The sequence below is a fragment of the Chrysemys picta genome, chromosome 3, assembly GCF_011386835.1.
Source record: "Chrysemys picta bellii isolate R12L10 chromosome 3, ASM1138683v2, whole genome shotgun sequence".
In the NCBI taxonomy this organism is placed as follows: Eukaryota; Metazoa; Chordata; order Testudines; family Emydidae; genus Chrysemys; species Chrysemys picta.
The window spans coordinates 41,534,214-41,555,403 of record NC_088793.1 but is presented as its reverse complement, the minus strand read 5'-3'; the positions used below and the strand labels follow the sequence as shown (position 1 = coordinate 41,555,403).

At 38.3% G+C, this 21,190-nt stretch overlaps 1 protein-coding gene across 5 annotated transcripts in view; it reads left to right on the top strand.

Moving 5' to 3' along the window:
* TDRP (testis development related protein) overlaps positions 1 to 20,844 on the top strand; it is a 42,908-nt gene extending 22,064 nt beyond the window's left edge. For all 5 annotated transcript variants that reach the window (XM_024101553.3, XM_042848778.2, XM_024101551.3 and 2 more), the window contains 2 exons: positions 13,573 to 13,676; positions 17,608 to 20,844. In XM_024101553.3, coding sequence (XP_023957321.1) covers positions 13,573 to 13,676; positions 17,608 to 17,953 — 450 coding nt within the window. In that variant the 3' untranslated portion in view covers positions 17,954 to 20,844. The remainder of the gene's footprint in view (positions 1 to 13,572; positions 13,677 to 17,607) is intronic.
* Positions 20,845 to 21,190: the final 346 nt, after the last annotated feature.

The following is a 21,190-nucleotide window of genomic DNA, read 5'->3' as shown; positions in this document are numbered from 1 at the left end:
ATTATTTCCAGCGATGATCATTGAAATTTACAGATAGGCAAAGTAAGAAAAATGCTGATTTAGAAATTAGAGTTTGATTTAAGAGTATTTAATTTGTATTTTTTGACATGTGATATTGACAGTTTGTATTTTAAAGCTTTATAAAACTGTTAACTTTTTGAATCTCCTGTATGGTCATTACATCATTATTGTCTGATCCCTCCCATAATTTCCCTCACTGTGAAAATTTCAATTGATAAAAATAGTAAAAAAAAAAAAAAAAAAAAAAAGCTTAAAAATAAATATTAATATTATATATCAAAATTGCAACAACAACAACATCAAATTCTACCAAGCCTTTTATCAGTAACAACATAACTTGACACACCTACGGAGGTGGGGGAGACAGTGACACTCCCCCAGTAGTTTAGGGGAAAGTTTGAAAGAGGAGTTCATGAGTTTAAATCTTACGACTGATGGGAAAACAACATTTCTGTTTCACAAAAATGTTGATGTTTTGACATTTGTTTTCCTCCCTCATTGGAGGAATGATACCTTTGGAATGGTGTGTGTGTGTGTGTGTGTAAAATCATAAGAGCAACCCACTGCAGAATAGTCAATTGCCCAATAGTTGGGGCATTTACCTGGGATGTGGGAGATGCAGATTAAAGTCCCTGCTCTGAATCGGACAGGTGAGGTGAGTGTCCTCGCTATTCTGGAGGGATCTCTTTGTCTCAGACCAGACATTCCATCCTTGACCTGAGAAACCTTTCCAACAAAATTTTAGCTGAAACCAAAATGTTTCCACAAAATATTTTGGTTTTGATTGGCAAAATGTTTCATACATTTTTTTTTACCAGCTCTAGCTTTTATTCCCATGCACTTAACTGCTCGAGAAAGCTGTCATGTATGAGCTGCCTACCTATTCAACAAATAAATTATAGTGGTTGCATCAGGTCACTGCAGATAAACAACCCAGGACTTTAATGTGATAGACTCAAATCCTAGCTAGCCAGCTGCAGTTGAATACATTTTGTTGTTCTGACTCTAACTGCTAAACCACACTCTTCTCCTGGTACTGAACTAAGAATTTCTGACTTTCAGTATACTACTGTTGTCTAGAAAATAGATGTATTGGGAAAGTGTGCGTAAAATCATGCGCTAGTGGCTGAGCTAAGTAGAGACTAGCAATTACTCTTGTAGGTCAAATGGTAGATTTCTGGTCTGATGGTTCAAATTCTGCTATTGACCTATGTGAAAGGGTGTTATGGTTGTACGTGACAAATGTTGTTTATAAAGTTTTCTTTTTAAAAACAACTGATTTATTTAATTCACACAATGAGAAAACACCCTGTAACACAAATTTGTAGTTTTAAGAACTATTATGTGTAAATTGTGGCTTTGACACATTAAAATGAAGGTGTTTTCACATTTCAGTCATTTGTCAACTCCTCCTCTCACCTCCCTGACCCTGGGGAACTATCTACTAAGGTTCATCAACCCTGTGCAAGTGTATGAATGAATGTGTGTCTTATATATAAAACACTAAGAAATAAACATACACCATTTTCATTTAGTGACAGTTAAGGTTGCATTAGGACACAGCCCATGAACTCAAAACCAGAAAACCATGGAAATAATGTGACAGATGAAAAGCCTTGTAGATTCCTTGTATTTCTACTTCCAAGAGATATGAAAAGCAATATGTGTTCCAATTTTGTCATAATCTGATGGTAGTGTACCACTCTAACGATGATCTCAGCAAAGTTAAGGTAGAATAACTTCCCAAATGAATGGAATGTGTGATGATACAATTATGAATCATGTTTATTATTACAGTAGTGTCCAGGTCCAATTGAGAACAGGCTCCCAGAGTAATAGGCACTGTACAGACACAGAACAAGAGACAGTCCTGCCCCAAAGCACTTACAATGTAAATAGAAAAGTCATACATAGAGTAGGAGAAACGATAGAACTTTCAAGCAGAATACACAGTGAATTGATTGCAAATGTCATGTTAGTTCCACAACTTTTTGGTTTGTTATTTCAATGCTTCCAGTGAGGTTATGTTAGAAAGAAATTAGCTAGACAGAGAAACAATGGAAAGGAGAGGGAGGAAGAGCATGAAGGAAGGGTAGGAAGGGCTTGGAGAAAACAGTCAGTCAGCACATGGGGGAGAGCGCATCAGTGCAACAGCATTTGAAGTCATTGTTAAGGTACTGCGCTAGAGTGCGAGTTTGAGGAAGTTCAAGTATGCATTGTTTTTTGGTTTCTGTTGGAGTTGAAAGTGAAGGAGGGTTGGGGAATTTTACTGAGCGAGAGGTATACAATGTGAAAATGGCAAGGAACACAGGAGACTTTACCGTTAACTTATTTCCATGCTTTTCAGGTTTTGAGTTGGTGAGATGTGTCCTGATTCAAATTTAACAGTCATTAAATGAAATGTGTGTGTGTGTGTATGTGTGTGAAACTTTTTAATACTAATGGCTTTTAAGGATTCCTCTTTTACTCACACTATTATTATTATTAATTTGTATTATCGTAGCACCTAGGAACCCTAGAACCCCATTTTGCTAGGATCTGTTCAGACACACAAGAAAAAGACTCTTCCTGCTCCAAGAAGCTTACAAAGCCAAGACAAGAAAGAAACAGATGGATACAGATGTACCTATTGGGGGGGAGGGGGGTACGAGGAAACTATAAGAGACTGTTGGTCAGCATGATAGGCTGTGGTCTCAGTGCACCAGCAGCCTAACTCTGGTCAAGTCTTTTGTAGGCATCATGGCAAAGGAGAGTTTTGAGGAGGTTTTTTAAGGAGAATCATGAGTTAGTATTGCAGATGTTTACTGGGAATAGGGTTGCCACCCAGACAGTCCAGTTTTTGGCTTCTGTGTCCAGGTGCCATTTAGAGTTTTTGACTGGAAAGTCCAGTCAAAAAGGGGACCTGGAAACCTTAAATGGAATTCGAACCAAAAGTCTTGTTACCATGGAGTGGGGGGGAGGCGCTGGGTCATTAACCCATGCCAGCTCAGCTGGGGCTGCCTCCTGCCTGCAGGCAGGCTCCTTGAGACAATCCATTGGGGTGGGCAGAGAGGAGTGAGCAATGGGGATCGGGCCCTGGGGGGTGTCATAACTGTAAAGGGAAGGGTAACAGCCCTCCTGTGTACAATACTATAAAATCCCTACTGGCCAGAGACACCCAAATCCTTTTACCTGTAAAGGGTTAAGAAGCTCAGGTAACCTGGCTGACACCTGGCCCAAAGGACCAAGAAGGGGACAAGATACTTTCAAATCTTGGTGGGGGGAAGGCTTTTGTTTGTGCTCTTTGGTTTGGGGGTTGTTCGCTCTTGGGACTAAGAGGGACCAGACATCAATCCATGCTCTCCAAATCTTTCTGAACAAGTCTCTCATATTTCAAACTTGTAAGTAACAGCCAGGCAAGGCGTGTTAGTTCTATCTTTGTGTCCTCAACTTGTAAATGTTCCTTTTGCTAGAGGGTTTACCTCTGTTTGCTGTGACTTTGAACGTAAGGCTAGAGGGGGTTCCTCTAGGCTCTTTGAATCTGATTATCCTGTAAAGTTATTTTCCATCCTGATTTTACAGAGATGATTTTTACCTTTCTTTCTTTAATTAAAAGCCTTCTTTTTAAGAACCTGATTGATTTTTCCTTGTTTTAAGATCCAAGGGGGTTGGATCTGGACTCACCAGGAATTGGTGGGGAGGGGGGGGAGGAAAGGGGGAATGGTTAATTTCTCCTTGTTTTAAGATCCAAGGGTTTGGATCGGTGTTCACCAGGAAATTGGTGGAGAAGCCTCTCAAGGCTACCCAGGAAAGGGTTATAGTACTTGGGAGGGAGATATTCTGGGGGGGAGGTAGACAGAGTTTCCCAAATAACTCATAAATAATTTGGGTGGTGGCAGCAAAACCAGATCTAAGCTGGTAGTTAAGCTTAGAGGTTCTCATGCAGGTCCCCACATCTGTACCCTAGAGTTCAGAGTGGGGAAGGAACCTTGACGGGGGGAGAGGCAGAGCAGAGGCAGGGCTTTGGGGGAATAGGTGGAGGTGGGGCCTTGGGATGGGGCTCAGGGGTCCAGTTACCAGCAATTAGAAAGGTGGTAAATCTAACTGGGAGTTCCTCCCAAATATGAGGGTCAGTAAGGGAGAAAGTACAAAGGTGCTTCTAGAAAATTTAACAAGTGGGCAATAGAGGCTGAGATCATAGCCCAATTGTAGGTGAGAGTTGACTTCTATATAACAAATGAGAGATGATAGGTAGGGTGGGATAGGCTGGGAAGAGTCTTGCAAATGAAAACAAACATCTTATGCTTGATGTGATAGCGGGTGGTGAAGGGGCAGTGGACTCTGGCAAAGAGAGAGGTGACATGGTGAAAGCAATGGGCTAGGGAAATGATCTTTGCAGAAGTATTCTGAATGGATATGAGCTGGGCAAGGTTGTATTTGTGAAGGATGAGAGAAGGATGTTGCAGTAATTGAGATGTAAATGGTGAGAGCTTGAATGAGAGTTTTAGTTGTGTGCATAGGAAAGGATATACCTTAGAGATGATTAGCACATAAGAACGTCCATATTGGGTCAGACCAATGGTCCATCTAGCCCAGTAGCCTGTCTTCCAACAGTGATCAATGTCTGATGCTTCAGAGGGAATGAACAGAACAGGCAATCATTGAGTGGTCCATCCCCTGTTGTCCACTTTCAGCTTCTGGTCTTGACGGCAGATGGATGACTCTGTCCCCCTTAGGAGCGAGTCCCCGACCACCCGTCTCCTCTTCTTGGGAGTTGTGGTGGTGGAACCCCCATCCCTAGGACAATGCCTCCCATGCCTTCTGGTCGATGGGGTCTCTTTCTGATCCCTTCCTTCAGATGACTCTCCCAAACCATTTTCCGCCATAGTACCTGTGCAGAGAGCCTGAAAATGGTTTCTTACCTCTATCTTCATTGGGGGTAGATCTCGCTGTTTACTCCTTTTTCCAGATCATTTATGAATATGTTGAACAGTACTGGTCCTAGTACAGACCCCTGGGGGACACCACTCTTTACCTCTCTCAATTCTGAAAACTGACCATTTATTCCTACCCTTTGTTTCCTATCATTTATCCAGTTACTGATCCATGAGAGGACCTTCCCTCTTATCCCAGGACTGCTTAGTTTGCTTAAGAGCCTGTAGTGAGGGACCTTGTTAAAGGCTTTCTGAAAGTTCAAGTGCACCATATCCACTGGATCACCCTTGTCCACATGTTTGTTGACCCCCCCCCCCCAAAGAATTCTAGTAGATTGGTGAGGCATGATTTCCATGTTGACTCTTCCCCTTCTCTACCCATACCCCCCCCCCAACAAATCACGTTCATCTGTGTGTTTCATAATTTTATAGTTTACTATAGTTTCTACCAATTTGCCCGGGACTTAAGTTAGGCTTACCGGCCTGTAATTACGAGGATTGTCTTTGGAGCCTTTTTAAAATATTGGTGTCATATTAGCTATCCTCCAGTCATCTGGTAGAGAAATTGATTTAAGTGATAAGTAACATACCACACGTAGTAGTTCTGCAGTTGCATAGTTGAGTTCCTTCAGAACTCTTGGGTGAATCCCATCTGGTCCTGAGATAATACTGTTTAATTTATCAATTTGTTCCAAAACCTTCTCTATTGACACCTCAATCTAGGACAGTTCCTCAGATTTGTCACCTAAAAGAAATGACTCAGATGTGGGAATTTCCCTCCCACCCTCTGCAGTGTATACTGATGCAAAGAATTCATTTAGGTTCTCTGCAATGGCCTTTTCTTCCGTGAGATCTGCTTTAGCACCTCAAATGTGCCGTGGCCCCACTGATTATTTGGTAGGTCTCCTGCTTCTGATGTACTCTTTTATTTATATATATAATAAATAAATTGCTGTTAGTTTTTGAATCTTTGGCTAGTTGCTCTTCAGATTCTTTTTTGGCCTTCCTAATTATACTTGTACACTTTACTTGCCAGAGTTTGTGCTTCTTTCTGTTTTCCTCAGTAGGATTTTACTTCCAATTTTTAAAGGATGCCTTTTTGCCTCTAATCACTTCTTTTACTTTGTTGTTTAGCCATGGTTCTCTTACTATTGTTTTTTAATTTGGGGATATATATTTTGTTTGAGTCTCTATAATGATGTTTTTAAAACTTTTCCATGCAGCTTGCAGGCATTTCACATTTGTGACTACCTTTTAATTTCTGTTTAGCTTGCTTCCTCATTTTTGTCTCCCTTTCTGAAGTTAAATGCTACTGTGGTTGGCCTCTTTGGCATCCCCTCCCACAAGAATGTTAAATTTAATTATATTATGGTCGCTATTACCAAATGGTTCAGATATATTCACCTCTTGAACCAGATCCTATACCCCACTTAGGAATAAATCAAGAATTGCCTCTCCCTTTGTGAGTTCCAGGACCAGTTTCTCCAAGAAGTAGTCATTAATGGTGTCTAGAAATATTATCCCTGCATCCTGTCCTGAGGTGACATGTATCCAGTCAATATGGGGATAGTTGAAATCCCCTGTTATTATTGAGTTTTCAATTTTTATAGCCTCTCTAATCTCCTGGAGCATTTCATAGTCCCCATCACCATCCTGGTGTGGTGGTTGGTAGTATATTCCTACTGCTATATTCTTATTATTCAAATATGGAATTTCTATCCATTCTATCTGCCAGATTTAGACATAGCCTGGGTGCGAGGACCTAGAGAGGAGTCCTGGTCGAAGATGATGTACAGCATGTTTAACTTTCAGTAAAAGTTATATTCATGCTGTTTTGGATGTTAAGACCTTTCTATAAATTGAACTGGAAGTTTTAAATTTGGAAATTCTGAATAAGCTTTAGAAGTTTCCATTAAGGGGTAGGAAATATAGTAAATAATTTTTGAAAGACTTCTGCTACAGAACTATTACCATAGCTATATATCTGACAAGAGCACAGGCTTGTGTTGAAGGCACCCCTTTTTTTTTGTGAATATGTAAATTGCTATGTATTGAAGGAATAGCTCTCTGAAGAGGATATTATATTCTTATTGAATAACATCATGACAGATAAGAGATTGGCTGTTCATTCTTTCTCTAAAGTGCATCTGCAGACCTATACATTTTATCGGTTTGGAGTACTAGACCTGTTAATTATTCCAAATATAGATCTTTAAATCGATATCAAGTTCAGTGAAATTAATTTAGATATTTTAAATTGAATATAAAACACAGAAGAGATTACCAGGCTTTCACTGGGAAAATTACAACTTCGGAACATTTTGTTCTTTGGTCTCTGGGTTATCATGCTAGAGGCATTGCTGGAGGAGTTCTCAAAACAGTGCAAGGCAGGTTAGGGATGCAGAAGTTGCAGCTGCACATCTCAATTCTGAATTAAGGAATAGTGCTGATAAAAGGTGAGTTTGAAGCTAAGTCTGCAAAATTCTTGTTTTAATCCCTACACTTCCTCTTTAAGACATTTGTAACTTAGGCTGGATTGCATGATTTCTAATGGGTTAGACTGCCATTTGGCTAAAGAAAAATAAGTTATTTATAATTAGATCATATTATAAAAGATAAAAGGCTATTGTAATAATTTTCTTTCTCCCTTCTCCGACATTTTGTTCTCTACCTTGTGTGACGTGGGGTGCCTAGGGCAGCCCTCTTGGAAATGCCAAGGTCAGGGCAGGTCGCAAAAGGGAGGGCAAATACTCCCAAGACTGGTGGGTGACACTGAAGTTATTCTCCTCAACCAGTCACAAACTTTGCTTCTCATTCCCCACACTGGTTATCAAGAAGCAAAAAAAGAAACCACACAGACCTCTTTATTGTATTACAGTTCTCTGGCTCCCAGTCAGCACATAGGTCCAGTAAAGTGAGAAGTTGTTTTAAAAACTCTGCTCACATATACAAAATGTTCTTCTGACCTCAAAGGGTCAGTCACATTACCAGGACAATATAGGTTTGGATCTTACCCCAAAATACCATGCTGCCAGCCAATCCTTTAGTGTCTAAAACTAAAGGTTTATTATAAAGAAAAAAGAAAGATCAAAAAGAGAGATGTTAAATGGTAAAAGTCACATACATACAAAGACTTCAGAGTCCATATATCAGGTTCCTAGCAGTATTGGTGAGTTTGCTGGCTTGAAAGTCCCTCTGGAATACATTCACAGCTTGGATGGGTCATTCAGTCCTTTGTTCAGAGCTTCAGTTTGTAGCAAAGTTCCTCCAGTGGTAAGAAGCAGGATTGAAGACAAATGGAGAAGATGCAGCTGCCTTTTATAGTCTTTTGCCATGCGGCCTGTGCTTCCTTTGTTTCAAGCACAAGCTGCCCAGACGTGGCTTGAAAGCCTTAGAGTTCTGTCCATAGGCTTCCCCCTGCATGTTTTGCTGAGGGACCATTATGATTATCTAGTCTGACCTCCTGCACAACGCAGGCCACAGAATCTCACCCACCCACTCCTGTAATAAACCCCTAACCTATATCTGAGCTATTGAAGTCCTCAAATCATGGTTTAAAGACTTCAAGGTGCAGAGACTCCTCCTGCAAGTGACTCATGCCACGCGCTGCAAAGGAAGGCGAAAAAAACCCAGGGCTTCTGCCAATCTGCCTTGGAGGAAAATTCCTTCCTGACCCCAAATATGGTGATCAGCTAAACCCTGAGCATGTGGTCAAGACTCACCAGCCAGACACCCAGGAAAGAATTCTCTGTAGTAACTCAGATCCCACCCCATCTAACATCCCATCACAGGCTATTGGGCATATTTACCACTAATAGTCAAAGATCAATTAATTGCCAAAATTAGGCTATACCATCATACTATCCCCTCCATAAATTTATCAAGCTTAGTCTTGAAGCCAGATATGTCTTTTGCCCCCACTGCTCCCCTTGGAAGGCTGTTCCAGAACTTCACTCCTCTGATGGTTAGAAACCGTCATCTAATTTCAAGTCTAAACTTCCTGATGGCCAATTTATATCCATTTGTTCTTGTGTTCATATTGGTACTGAGCTTAAATAACTCCTCTCCCTCCCTGGTATTTATCCCTCTGATATATTTATAGAGAGCAATCATATCTCCCCTCAGCCTTTTGGTTAGGCTAAACAAGCCAAGCTCTTTGAGTCTCCTTTCATAAGACAGGTTTTCCATTCGTCGGATCATCCTAGTAGCCCTTCTCTGTACCTGTTCCAGTTTGAATTCATCCTTCTTAAACATCGGAGACCAGAACTGCACATAGTATTCCAGATGAGGTCTCACCAGTGCCTTATATAATGGTACTAATACCTTCTTATCTCTACAGGAAATACCTCGCCTGATGCATCGCAAGACCATATTAGTTTTTTTCATGGTCATATCACATTGGCGGCTCATCGTCATCCTGTGATCACCAATGCTCTGAGGTCCTTCTCCTCCTCTGTTACCTCCAACTGATGAGTCCCCAGCTTATAACAAAAATTCTTGTTATTAATATCTAAATGCATGACCTTGCACTTTTCACTATTAAATTTCATCCTATTACTCCAGTTTACAAGGTCATCCAGATCTTCCTGTATGATATCCCGGTCCTTCTCTGTATTGGCAATACCTCCCAGCTTTGTGTCATCCGCAAACTTTATTAGCACACGCCCACTTTTTGTGCCAAAGTCAGTAATAAAAAGATTAAATAAGATTGGTCCCAAAACCGATCCCTGAGGAACTCCACAAGTAACCTCTCTCCAGCCTGACAGTTCATCTTTCAGAATGACCCGTTGTGGTTTCCCGTTTAACCAGTTCCTTATCCACCTTTCAATTTTCATATTGATCCCCATCTTTTCCAATTTAACTAATAATTCCCCATGTGGAACCGTATCAAATGCCTTACTGAAATAGAGGTAAATTAGATCCACTGCATTTCCTATGTCTAAAAAGTCGGTTACCTTCTCAAAGAAGGAGATCAGGTTGGTTTGGGATGGATCTACCTTTTGTAAAACCATGTTGTATTTTGTTCCAATTACCATTGACCTCAATGTCCTTAACTACTTTCTCCTTCAAATTTTTGTCCCAATACCTTGTATACTACAGATGTCAAACTAACAGGCCTGTAGTTACCTGGATTACTTTTTTTCCCCTTTCTTAAAAATAGGAACTATGTTAGCAATTCTCCAGTCATATGGTACAACCCCTTAGTTTACAGATTTATTAAAAATTCTTGCTAATGGGCTTGCAATTTCATGTGCCAGTTCCTTTACTATTCTTGGATGAAGATTATCTGGGCCCCCCGATTTAGTCCCATTAAGCTGTTCGAGTTTGGCTTCTACCTCGGATGTGGTAATATCTACCTCCATATCCTCATTCCCATTTGTCATCCTACCATTATCCCTAAGCTCCTCATTAGCCTCATTAAAGACAAAGGCAAAGTATTTGTTTAGATATTAAGCCATGCCTGGATTATCCTTAACCTCCACTCCAGTTTTTTCCTTAACCTCCTCTCAGTGTTTAGTGGTCCCACTTGTTCTTTCTTTGTTTTCTTCTTATTTATATGGCTATAGAACCTTTTACTATTGGTTTTAATTACCTTTGCAAGGTCCATGGCTACATGGCTTTTGGCCTTTCTCACATTAGCCCTATATGCTCTGACCTCAATAAGGTAGCTTTCCTTGCTGATCCCTCCCATCTTTCATTCCTTGTAGGCTTTCTGCTTTTTCTTAATCACGTCTGTGAGATGCTTGCTCATCCAGCTTGGTCTACAACTCCTGCCTATGAATTTTTTCCCCTTTCTTGGGATGCAGGCTTCTGATAGTTTCTGATAGTTTCTGCAACTTTGACTTGAAGTAATTCCAGGCCTTCTCCGTGTTTAGATCCATAAGTTCTTCAGTCCAGTTTTATAGCTGATGGGCCTTAATGGGCCATTAAGCAGGCTAGGCAATGCTGATGCCAAACGGTCTGCAGGGTGTTACCCAGAAGCATAGTACAAGTTTGAAATACAGACATCTCTTTAACTCATAATACAAAGGTGATACAAACACACAAATGATATTATAATATTTGGCAAATTATAACATTTTTGCAGATACCTTACGTGGCCTATCTAGAATAACTCATTACAAATTTACAATATTGGTATTCATAATATCCTCAAGCATCCCACAGATTCCATACAGCATCACACCTTGCTTCCTGTATTTTTCCCCTTCACCCACACTTACTCCAGTCTTTCTTACCCACCTCTTCACATTCATCTGTGTATCCTTGTGCACTCCCACATAGGACTGGAAGATGTACTAGGTTTTTTGTAGCCAAAGGACTAAGTCTACTCCCAAAGACCAGTATGGAAAAATAGGAAGGTCCCAATGATGATATCTGGGAGAGATCCCTTTCATTCTTCTGAGAAAAAGGAGTGTGCTGGGACTCCTACTAGAGTGTTGTTCTTGGATTCTGTTTAGAGTTTGTTTTGTATCTACGTCTGACTAGTTAGCTGTGGACTAAATTTGAAGCTACCTCCAAATCCCCTCTGGCTACTGCAAGGGAAGAAGATTCTCTCTCTTCTCTCTTCCTCCCCCCCCCCCCCCACATAAACTTATAACCACAGAGTCTCCTGGCTTCTATGCACAGGGTGTCTCTGCTCCTCTACCTTGCTGCTTACATGACCTCTGTTTTTTGTGCCTCCTCAGTGAATAACTCCAGTGTCTTCCTCCATTGATGTTTAAGGGCTTTCCCAAACAGCCGCTTCAGAGTGAAAATAACCTGATTCATGTCCATTTCATTGCTGGCCACAGGGTTTTAAAAAGTAGCAGTGAAAACTAAGAGGACTGGTCAGTTTTTACTATATTCCAGCTCAGGAAAGCTCTGAATAGCGGCAGAGGTCTGCAGACTTGGGAAGACCTCATTTTACACATTGGTCATGTTTGGTCATTATCTTCACAACCAAAGGGCTAAGAGCCATTCTTTGGTGTATCTGTGCAGGACCACAGCACAGATGGAGAAAGGTTGACAGAGGTGGCTTTAAACTGTCTTTGCATTCCCCAAATCCTAAGGCCATGAGACTGCTGGGGTATGTCTCTGGCATAAAATAGCCTCAGGCCCCAAGAAAGGGGTCTAGTAGCTGTGAATGCCCGGATATAGAGACACCCTAGCCACTCCCATTGTGCCAGAAAAAGAGAAGCGGGATGGAGGTTGTGACATTGCACTCCATATGTTTTATGGAAATATTCTTATGAATGTGACATAACTGGAATATGCTTTACTCTAAAACCCCTTGTATGGTGTCATTAGAAAGGATGAACACACTTCGTAGATAACAAGCTATTTGTTTGCATGTATTTTTTCTATATCTGGAGTTAGGAGAATAAGATATAAACTTGTATCACTAATGTAAACATATTAAGTGGAGGCCATTAAGGGTGCTCCAGAAACAATCAATTGTAAATGGCCTTAGTTATTTGAAAGCCTTCCTGTGTATGTGTGGGTCAACCCAGGAAGAATGGAGACTAGGGGGTCTTATAGTGACATGTGACCATGTCACCTGATAATGAAATCCATCTTAAATCTAGTACTTTTTCCATTTAGAAGGTGGGGTGGGGACCCAGAGAGACAAAAGATTCCCGCCTTGTGCCAAAGCTATAAAAGGGGGTGGAGCAGGACAAAATGGGCTGCCAGTCATGAGAAAACCCCTTCTTACCACCTGAAATATCTGCTGGAACTAACAAGGACTGTACCGGGGAAAAGATTGGGCCCAGACTAGGAAGGAGTCCAGTCTGTGAAAGAATCTTATTGGAACATCTTTGAGGGTGAGATATTACCTGTAATCAGTTTCTTAATGTATTAGGCTTAAACTTGTGTGTTTTGTTTAATTTTGCTTGGTGACTTGCTTTGTTCTGTCTGTTATTACTTGAAACCTCTTAAATCCTACTTTTTATACTTCATATAATCACTTTTGTTTATTAATAAACCCAGAGTAAGTGATTAATACCTGGGGGAGCAAACAGCTGTGCGTATCTCTCTATCAGTGATATAAAGGGCATACAATTCATGAATTTACCCTGTATAAGCATTATACAGAGTAAAACGGATTTATTTGGGGTTTGGATCCCATTGGGAGCAGCGTGTCTGGGTGCTGGAGAAGGGTAACCTGCTGTGCTGTTTTTAGTTAAAGTCTGCAGCTTTGGGGGCATGGCCCACACCCTGGGTCTGTGTTGCAGCAGGCTAGCATGCCTGGCTCAACAAGGCAGGGTTCTGGAGTCCCAAGCTGGCAAGGAAAACGGGCTTAGAGGTAATTTCAACACATTAGGTGACAGTCCCAAGGGGATCTCTGTGACCGAATCTGTGTCAGAGGGTCATAGGAGCCACTACTTTTGTCCTCACTGACCAGCTCAGCTGGTTTTAAGGTGCAAAGTAGCTTTAATGGACCAGTGAATCTGGCCCAGGATATGTCTTTAAGAAATGCCTTTCTCTCAGAAGGATGATTGGGAGGTAGGAGGAAGGAGGAGAAAGAGATTCTGTGTAAGCTGATGGTAACTGCCTGGAAAAGATTTATTTATACTTGCCATAGAGGGTGGGCTTTTCAAGCCCTGGGAGTAAGATTGTAATGCATTTTCATTGGTATTTTTACTACCTTGTGTAGGTTCAGAGTGCAAGTTTTCGGGGTTGGAAAGAAGTGACCTCTATGTTCAATAAAGACGATGAACAACAATTGCTAGCAGGATGCAAGGCTCCAAAATCAAAAGGGTAAGTCAAACTTAGTGGCAAATGAATTAGAAAATCAGCAAGCTGAGGATAATGGCTGCAGGATCACTGGAGTTAGTAAAGGTAGGACCTAAAGAACCAATGTAGAAAAAAAATATTAATCTATTGAAAATTTCTGAAAGCTAAATGGTTTATATTTTTGAAACTATTAAATTTGCATTCTTCATATTTGATCTTTTATTTAAGCTTTGAACTTAAAATGTGTAGGACCTGCTCTACTAGGCTGGGTGATTTCCTATACATACTGGGGGACAGCCACAATAAATGTAGTTGGAATAACAGCCTTTTACTGTAGAATGAAGTTTTTGAATTTTTTTCCCTCTTAGGTATAATTTGGCACTTTAAACTGTGATCAATGCTATATGCATAATATCTATTGCACTGCAATTCCTCCTCTGATTCAACTAAATTTCATGTTGTAGAGAAAAAATCAGTCCAAAGCTTCTTTTAATACTTATGACTGATTTTTCTGTATAAATCAAAATTAAGTAACTGATTGGGGTGCAAGTGAAATGCTGGATAACCAATAGCAGCACTCTGAAATTTTAAGCCAGTATTACTTTTTTATTTAAAAAACACAAAAACAAAACAAAAACCCTCTCAAATAAGTCCTTAAAGTGTGGTTGGATATTGAAAAGGGACAGTGTAAAGTAGTACTTTCTAATCCATCATATCTGTTCCTTGCATATAAAGATTTAGTTTAGCAACAAAAAAAACTTTTGACTACTTTTATTCTTAATAACACTCCAGAACAAACACAGCTTAGAAAGAATCTAACTTTCTCTCGCTCTTCTGCTTCGTTTAGTATAGTTGTTTTCTAAGCTCCAGTGACAGGGCCAATCAAGTTACACCTGAAGACAATAGTTACACAGTCACTTTGAGGCCAGGTTACATATGGAATGCTAATGTGAAAAGAAAAGAACCCAGTTTAAGTCCAGATTCTCAGGTTGAGTTTATAGAATTGCCAGTTGCATAATATCTTCTGACTTGTAAAGTTAGCACACATGATATGGAAATTGAGACTGTAAACATGGAAAAACATTGTCATTTTTAATCAGTTTTCAGAGTACAACTGCATTTTAAGGTTAATTTTGTTGTAAACAGCTCTTGATTTTTTTTAATTATTATTATTTTATAGAAAATGAAACTAAGTGATCTAGTGATGAAAAATGAGGAAATCACTGGGAAATCTAAGGCTGAGTCTAATTAGATTTGGGGTTGGAAAGGAATTTTCCATTGTATCAGATTGGCAGAGACCCTGAGGGTGTTTCGCCTTCATCTGCAACATGGGGCACCGGTCACTTGCAGGTTTAAAGTACTGTAAATGGTGGATTGTCTGTAGCTTGAAATCTTTAAATAATGATTTGAGGATTTCAGTAACTCAGCCAGAGATGTTAGGGGTCTGTTACAGAAGTGAGTGGGTGAGGTTCTGTGGACTGCAAGGTCCAGGAGGTCAGACTAGCGTGCTGGTCCCTTCTGACCTTAAAATCTATGAGCCTGTGAGATTAAAATAGCTCATGATGGTCCCTTCTGACCGTAAAAATCTATGAGTCTATGAGATTAAAATAGCCAAAACAGATTTTTGGTTTTAATAACAGAGGAAAGATTGCTTAAAGTACTGATATTCAGTCACTTCTATTTAATTGGGATATTAACAATTTCCCTATTGCAGAGGTTGCAAGCTGAAATTAAAACAGTGTTTTCATCTTTAACCCCCTCTTCCACAACTACATTCAATGGGTACTTTAACTGCAGTAAGGACATTTAACTGTGCATTATTAGTGGGTAATGGAAACTTTGAATCTGCTTCACTTCATAACTCACTGCACATCGAAGGTTATGTCTGTATCAGCACTAGTACCCGATCTTCTGTGGCTTACTAATTACTTATATACAAACTTACTTGTATAAACACTTGACATTTTGTGTTTTTAAATGCTGTACATGTTTATTAACCTATACACAGCTGAAAATCTAAATTATTATTTCAAGTACCCTCTATAAAGTCTCTTTTTCTTTTAAAGGAGAAAGATAGTTAGCAGAGATTTCATAAGGTGACTTTTATGGCAATGCTTTGTGGCCAGTATAGTACAAATCTTTTCAGGAAATCTGGTAACTATAAAAGCATTGCAATGCACATAAAATATTTTTGGACATAACCTGGCAGGGTGACAATTGATGTATGAAACTTAGCACTATAGTTGCTAAATACTAAAGCTGGTTGGCAAATGATAAACATTTTCCTAATTCAATTTCTTTTACCACTGGGGTAAATTTGCCTAATTGTCTTAATGTATGTTATAATGTTATTAAGCATAGTTCAAAAATAATGTAATAAAAAGATATAAACCATAAGATCTGGTTGAATTGTAGCACCTAATTTGTCTTGCGTTCACCCACATAGCTTGTTCTAGATTATCATATCACTGTACCTTGCTTGGGACCAGAAGTCTGGCGAGCTGCTCTTTCTGAAGCTGACAGTAATGAAGCCTGGATATGTTAGCGTGGCATGGTCACCATCAGGGGCTGACACCTTAACCTTAGTGAATGTGTCTGCATGCTCAGTTTTGGATAAACTGCAAACATAATTTTAACATATAAGAATTACTGCATGACCTTGTTGTTATTTCTGGAGGACAAGACTATAACTTGGAATTGTAACCAATGACATTAGTATTATGAATGACCATTGTACACTTTGCTTAATTAGAGAAATGAAATTACATAACTTCATATGCATGTGTTAAGTCAAACAAAGTACTTTAGATAATTGAATGTTTCTCTATGAACTGCTCAAAGAAAGCTGGAACAAATTATTTTTAGGATGCAATATATTCTTCAAACATTGATGGTTATAAACACTCTTTAAAAAGTCTTTAGAACTTGGTTGCAAACAAAATTTAACTTCTCAAAACTTGGCTCCGTTTAAAAAAAAATGTACAAACTCTGGTTTAGTGTAAGGGTAAGTTAGCGCATTAAATACAAAGGGGGTACAGAGTATCAGGTTCAGTAGCACCTTACTTAACAAGTGATTCCACTAATTGCAGTGTGATCATTCATAGAGTAATGAATACTATTCCTTATGAATAAAGATAATGAAATATGGCACAAAATATTTCAAATGCTCATATTGATAGCTTTGTTTTTTTTTTTGTCAGAGTATTTCTTTGGGAACTAGGAAAAAATCTCTTGTCTCTTTCCTCCTTTTCTCGTATCTAATTATTGTATTCCTCAGTCAGCCTGGAAAGTTTTTGTGGTTGTATGTGTTTGCTCTTTATTTTTAAAATTTTGTTCATGATCTCCCAGGGCACAGATCCTGCAAGTTGTTCATATTGGGAGACTCATGTGCACATCCATTGACTTCTTGGAAGCTTAACACAGACAGGGGCCAACTTGCAGGAACATCTTGCAGGGTTAATCTCTTCTTCAGTGTGTAAAATCTTTCTATTGAAAAAATGTAGAGATTTGATTTGCTTGTGTGTTGTTAAAAATATTCTCCTTTTGTTCAAAAGAAAAAATGTGCAAGGATAACTTTGAATTTTCCACACTCTCAATCAAAGGTGTTGCAAACATATCCTTTTTGGTAGCTGGAGATGTGAAAATATAGTAGAGGAATGAAGTCCCATATAACAATTATAAATAATTTAATGATACAAGGATTTGTTACATATTTAGATATTTATTTTGTGGTAGCTTTGTATGAAACAGAGGATTTTTTAAAAAGCTATTCAGTTTTTAAAAAATCGTCTTACACTTAGGCAAATCTTTTGTTTTTGTGAGTTGCTTTGGCAGAACCAGTTTAGGAAAGTTTATCTTTTGCTATCTTGAATAAGTATGTGCGCTAGAGAGAGTTTGATGTTTTTAATGGGGAGAAACATCAATGTTTAAATAACACATTTTTGTTATTCTCCAGAACTAATTTAAAATTAAAAGAAGATGTGAAGTCAGAAAAGAAATCTGGATTTTGGGACAGTTTGGCAATAAAACAGAACACCCAAAGCAGGAAACCAGATCAGATTGAAGGTTGGGAACCACCACAGATTACTGCTGGAGACCCCATCAGTGATGCAGGAAATACTTTAAGTGACTATCCATCCTGGTCAGGCTGGGAAGATGAGACCAAAGGCTCCACAAAATACACAAACCTAGCCAGCTCAGGAAACAGTTCCAGGTGGAGTATCAAATCAGCGGGAAAGCTGGTTAGTATTAGAAGACAGAGCAAAGGTAACCTTACTGATAACTGGGAAGAACTAGAATGACATTGATAATGTGAAATACTTTACAAAGAAGAATAGAAAAGTTCCATGATTTACATGTGTATTTAAACCAAAATTAAATCTGCTCAATATTGCACCTTTATACTGTACTTTGTTTTATTCAAATTGTTAGAGATTTTTTCTCACATTTTCTTATTACATTGTTGGATAGTTAGGTTTTCCGCACTAAAAAGATGGAGAACCTATTTGTGCCTATATTTCATATTCAGACTCTGCAGTATGTTGGGCTGTTGGTTTTACCAAAAAGAAGAAAACAAGTAATTCCTTAGTGTATGTAAAACACAGGTTGTAAATTTTGACTGCCTTATGTAGGAACTTCCATGAGCCTGGGGTCCCGGGTTTTCTGATTCTTAAGGGTCACTCAAGGTTTTATTTTTGATTCTGTCTCTTTAAGTAACAGTGCCGATCTGCAGCTTGCCACAACAATGCTTCCATTTGGTACACCCTTTTCCAGATCTTCAGCGTGAGCCCATGCTTCTCCGGTTTGTCCATACAAGATGCTAAATTTTCACAATGTGCTATGTATAGTACGTGAAATGTGAGAACACCAAATGAGTCTTCCAAAGTTTATACTGAATGGTCCTTATTGTTGTGAAAAGTTGGCAGTTTTTAAAAACAAATTTGTCAGGCTAAAAACAAAATGTAAAAAAATGTATTAAACATCAGGAAAACAGACATTACAGTTGGATGTAAGGAGAATTCAATATTCAAAACCCTTACCCTTCAATCTAGGGATATATTGCTTCTCATGGAGGTGGTGAATGTTCTTGTTTTTTACAAAAGCTGGTCCTTGTTCTCCTTCAAATTGTTTAATCTTGGTCCTACGTTTACTTTTTGCTAAGAAAGGATCTGATGATGCCCTTTGGCATTTTCAGTATAGCTAAGCAATTGCAAGTACATTCACACAAGTTTTAATGCTTTTTTATTATAAGGCTCCATCTTATTAGCTACTGATACTTTTATTTTTAGTAAAAAGGGGCGAAGCATGAAACTTTACACTAGAGATACGAGATGTATATAAAACACTAAAAGTGCCTCTTTATAACATGCCATTATTTTAATGACATAATTAGCAGTATGTCCAACATCAGATCTAAAACCAGTTTCCATTTTGTTTTATATATACTGTATAAATACTACTTTAACACTTAGGGGTGAAAAAACCTAATGTTTCATCAAATACAGATGTTAGGATTTTTCAATCCTGAATGTTAAACTGGTATTATAGTTACAAATTAGATAGAGTATAACATATGTCATTTGTAACTCTTTCTATATTATATATTCTACAGCAATATGACTACCATGAGTAGGAAGATCAAATACCCATTTCAAACAAAATCAAAACCTTTATAAGAAATTAAAATGTACTGTTAATATGCTAAGCATGTCTTGTTATATAAATATTTTTCACAAGAAGTCTCTGCTAACCAAAAGGGATGCTTGCAATTTTCTTAAAACGTTTCTGCTGTTGCCTCTCTTTCCACTGCCACATTTGCCCCCCCAACACATACACATATGTATGTCCCCCTGGTTTGCAGTATCCAAATGGATATTTTTTTGAAATCAGTGAAATCTCTGCTATATAGATCTGTCTGTAGGGAAACAGTGTGTCAAAGCATGTCTTTTTTAAAAATAGAATGTTATGAGACACTATTTTAAAATTATATAAAGGAACATGAATGGTTGGCTGCTGCAAAACTGGGTCTCTTGGTTTGTAAATGTATTAATACAAAAATTAATAGGGGAGAAAAGGCTGAAGTTACGTTATGCTGTATACGAGTTAGGTATTATTATTATTTGACCCCATTAGGAAAAATACAAATTAACCTTAGGCAAGAAACAGGTTTATACAAACTTCTGTCCTGGGCACGAGTATAGAAAATCCTTGCTAAAAGGATGCTCTGTTCTACAGTTTATGGAAAGCATTTATAGAGCCGGAGCAAAAGTGTGGCATGTTGGCAGTTAGTGCTAACATAAAGGGATTGAAGCAAATCTACTGGGAACCCTCAATGTTTGACTGGGGGAGGAGAGTCAAGGATGCCATTTTTTTCCTCCAGTGGAAGCTCCGTTTATACTGTTACCAGTAAAAGTTATGCCTTGCACATTTACTGTTAAGTGCCTGTATTTCACCTTGATGATGTATTTGTGATGCACAGCTTAACTGAGAAGTTAATTTTCATTTTTTGTTTTTAAATTTCCAATAAAGGATATAGTCTCAAGGCAGAAACTTATTATAAAAGAAAGCTGTATCTAAATGGGAACTTGAGATATGTAAATGTAAGGTCTGACTTTCTTAGATATACAAATGTTTTTTAAAAAGTGGTTTCCTCAGACATAATTCTTTAATTATAAAGACAAATATTAAATTTAATATAATTTATTGTTATGCTTTGGTAACATTTCTGTTTTGAGAACACAGTGGTGTGACATTTTCTTTTGTAATGTTCATAGACTTTTTGTTAAATATCTATCCGGAGATTATGATTTTTTTACTTTTTAAATGTTTAACTAAACTATACATTCATGGATTTATACTATACATAACTCCATGTGTGGAACAGGAGTAGAATATGCCCCTTAAAGTTTGTTTTGAAATTGCATTTCAGTCTATGTGAACTGATTTGGAAGAAGATAGCATCAAAATTGTATACTAAGATTGCACAATATGAATAAAATCTTGTTTATATTGCTTTTTCATTGCCAATCTGCATGATTGTTGTCTTGAATTTAATTGGAGTAAGATGCTCCATAGCTGTAACTAGTCACTTAACATTAAATAAAAGTTCTTTACTGGGTATTTTTATTTATTAGCATCACTTGCAAAAATATAGTATTTTCTCATCTTAATAAAGAATCAATTTGAACTGAAATGCCTCATTCCATAATTTTGTTCCATATTCATGCCTGTATATCTGATCTTATTTGCCATAAAGCTATGTGATTAGTGTTTGTATGTAACTCTCAGGTTCTTGAGTCATCTTAGAATTCATCCAAGGAAGTAATAGATATGTCTAAACAAATACATGTATATAATGATGCACGTTTGAATTCTCCTAGAAGTAGCAAATATCATAGCTATGAAGCATTGCCCAGGGTTCTTGTAGTGAGAGAATTTGATTGTCTTGACTGATATTCACTTTTTTATTAATAATTCCATAATTGTTGTGAAAGCAAGAGCAGAATGGTACCCTACTGAATTCTGAAGATTTCAAAGTT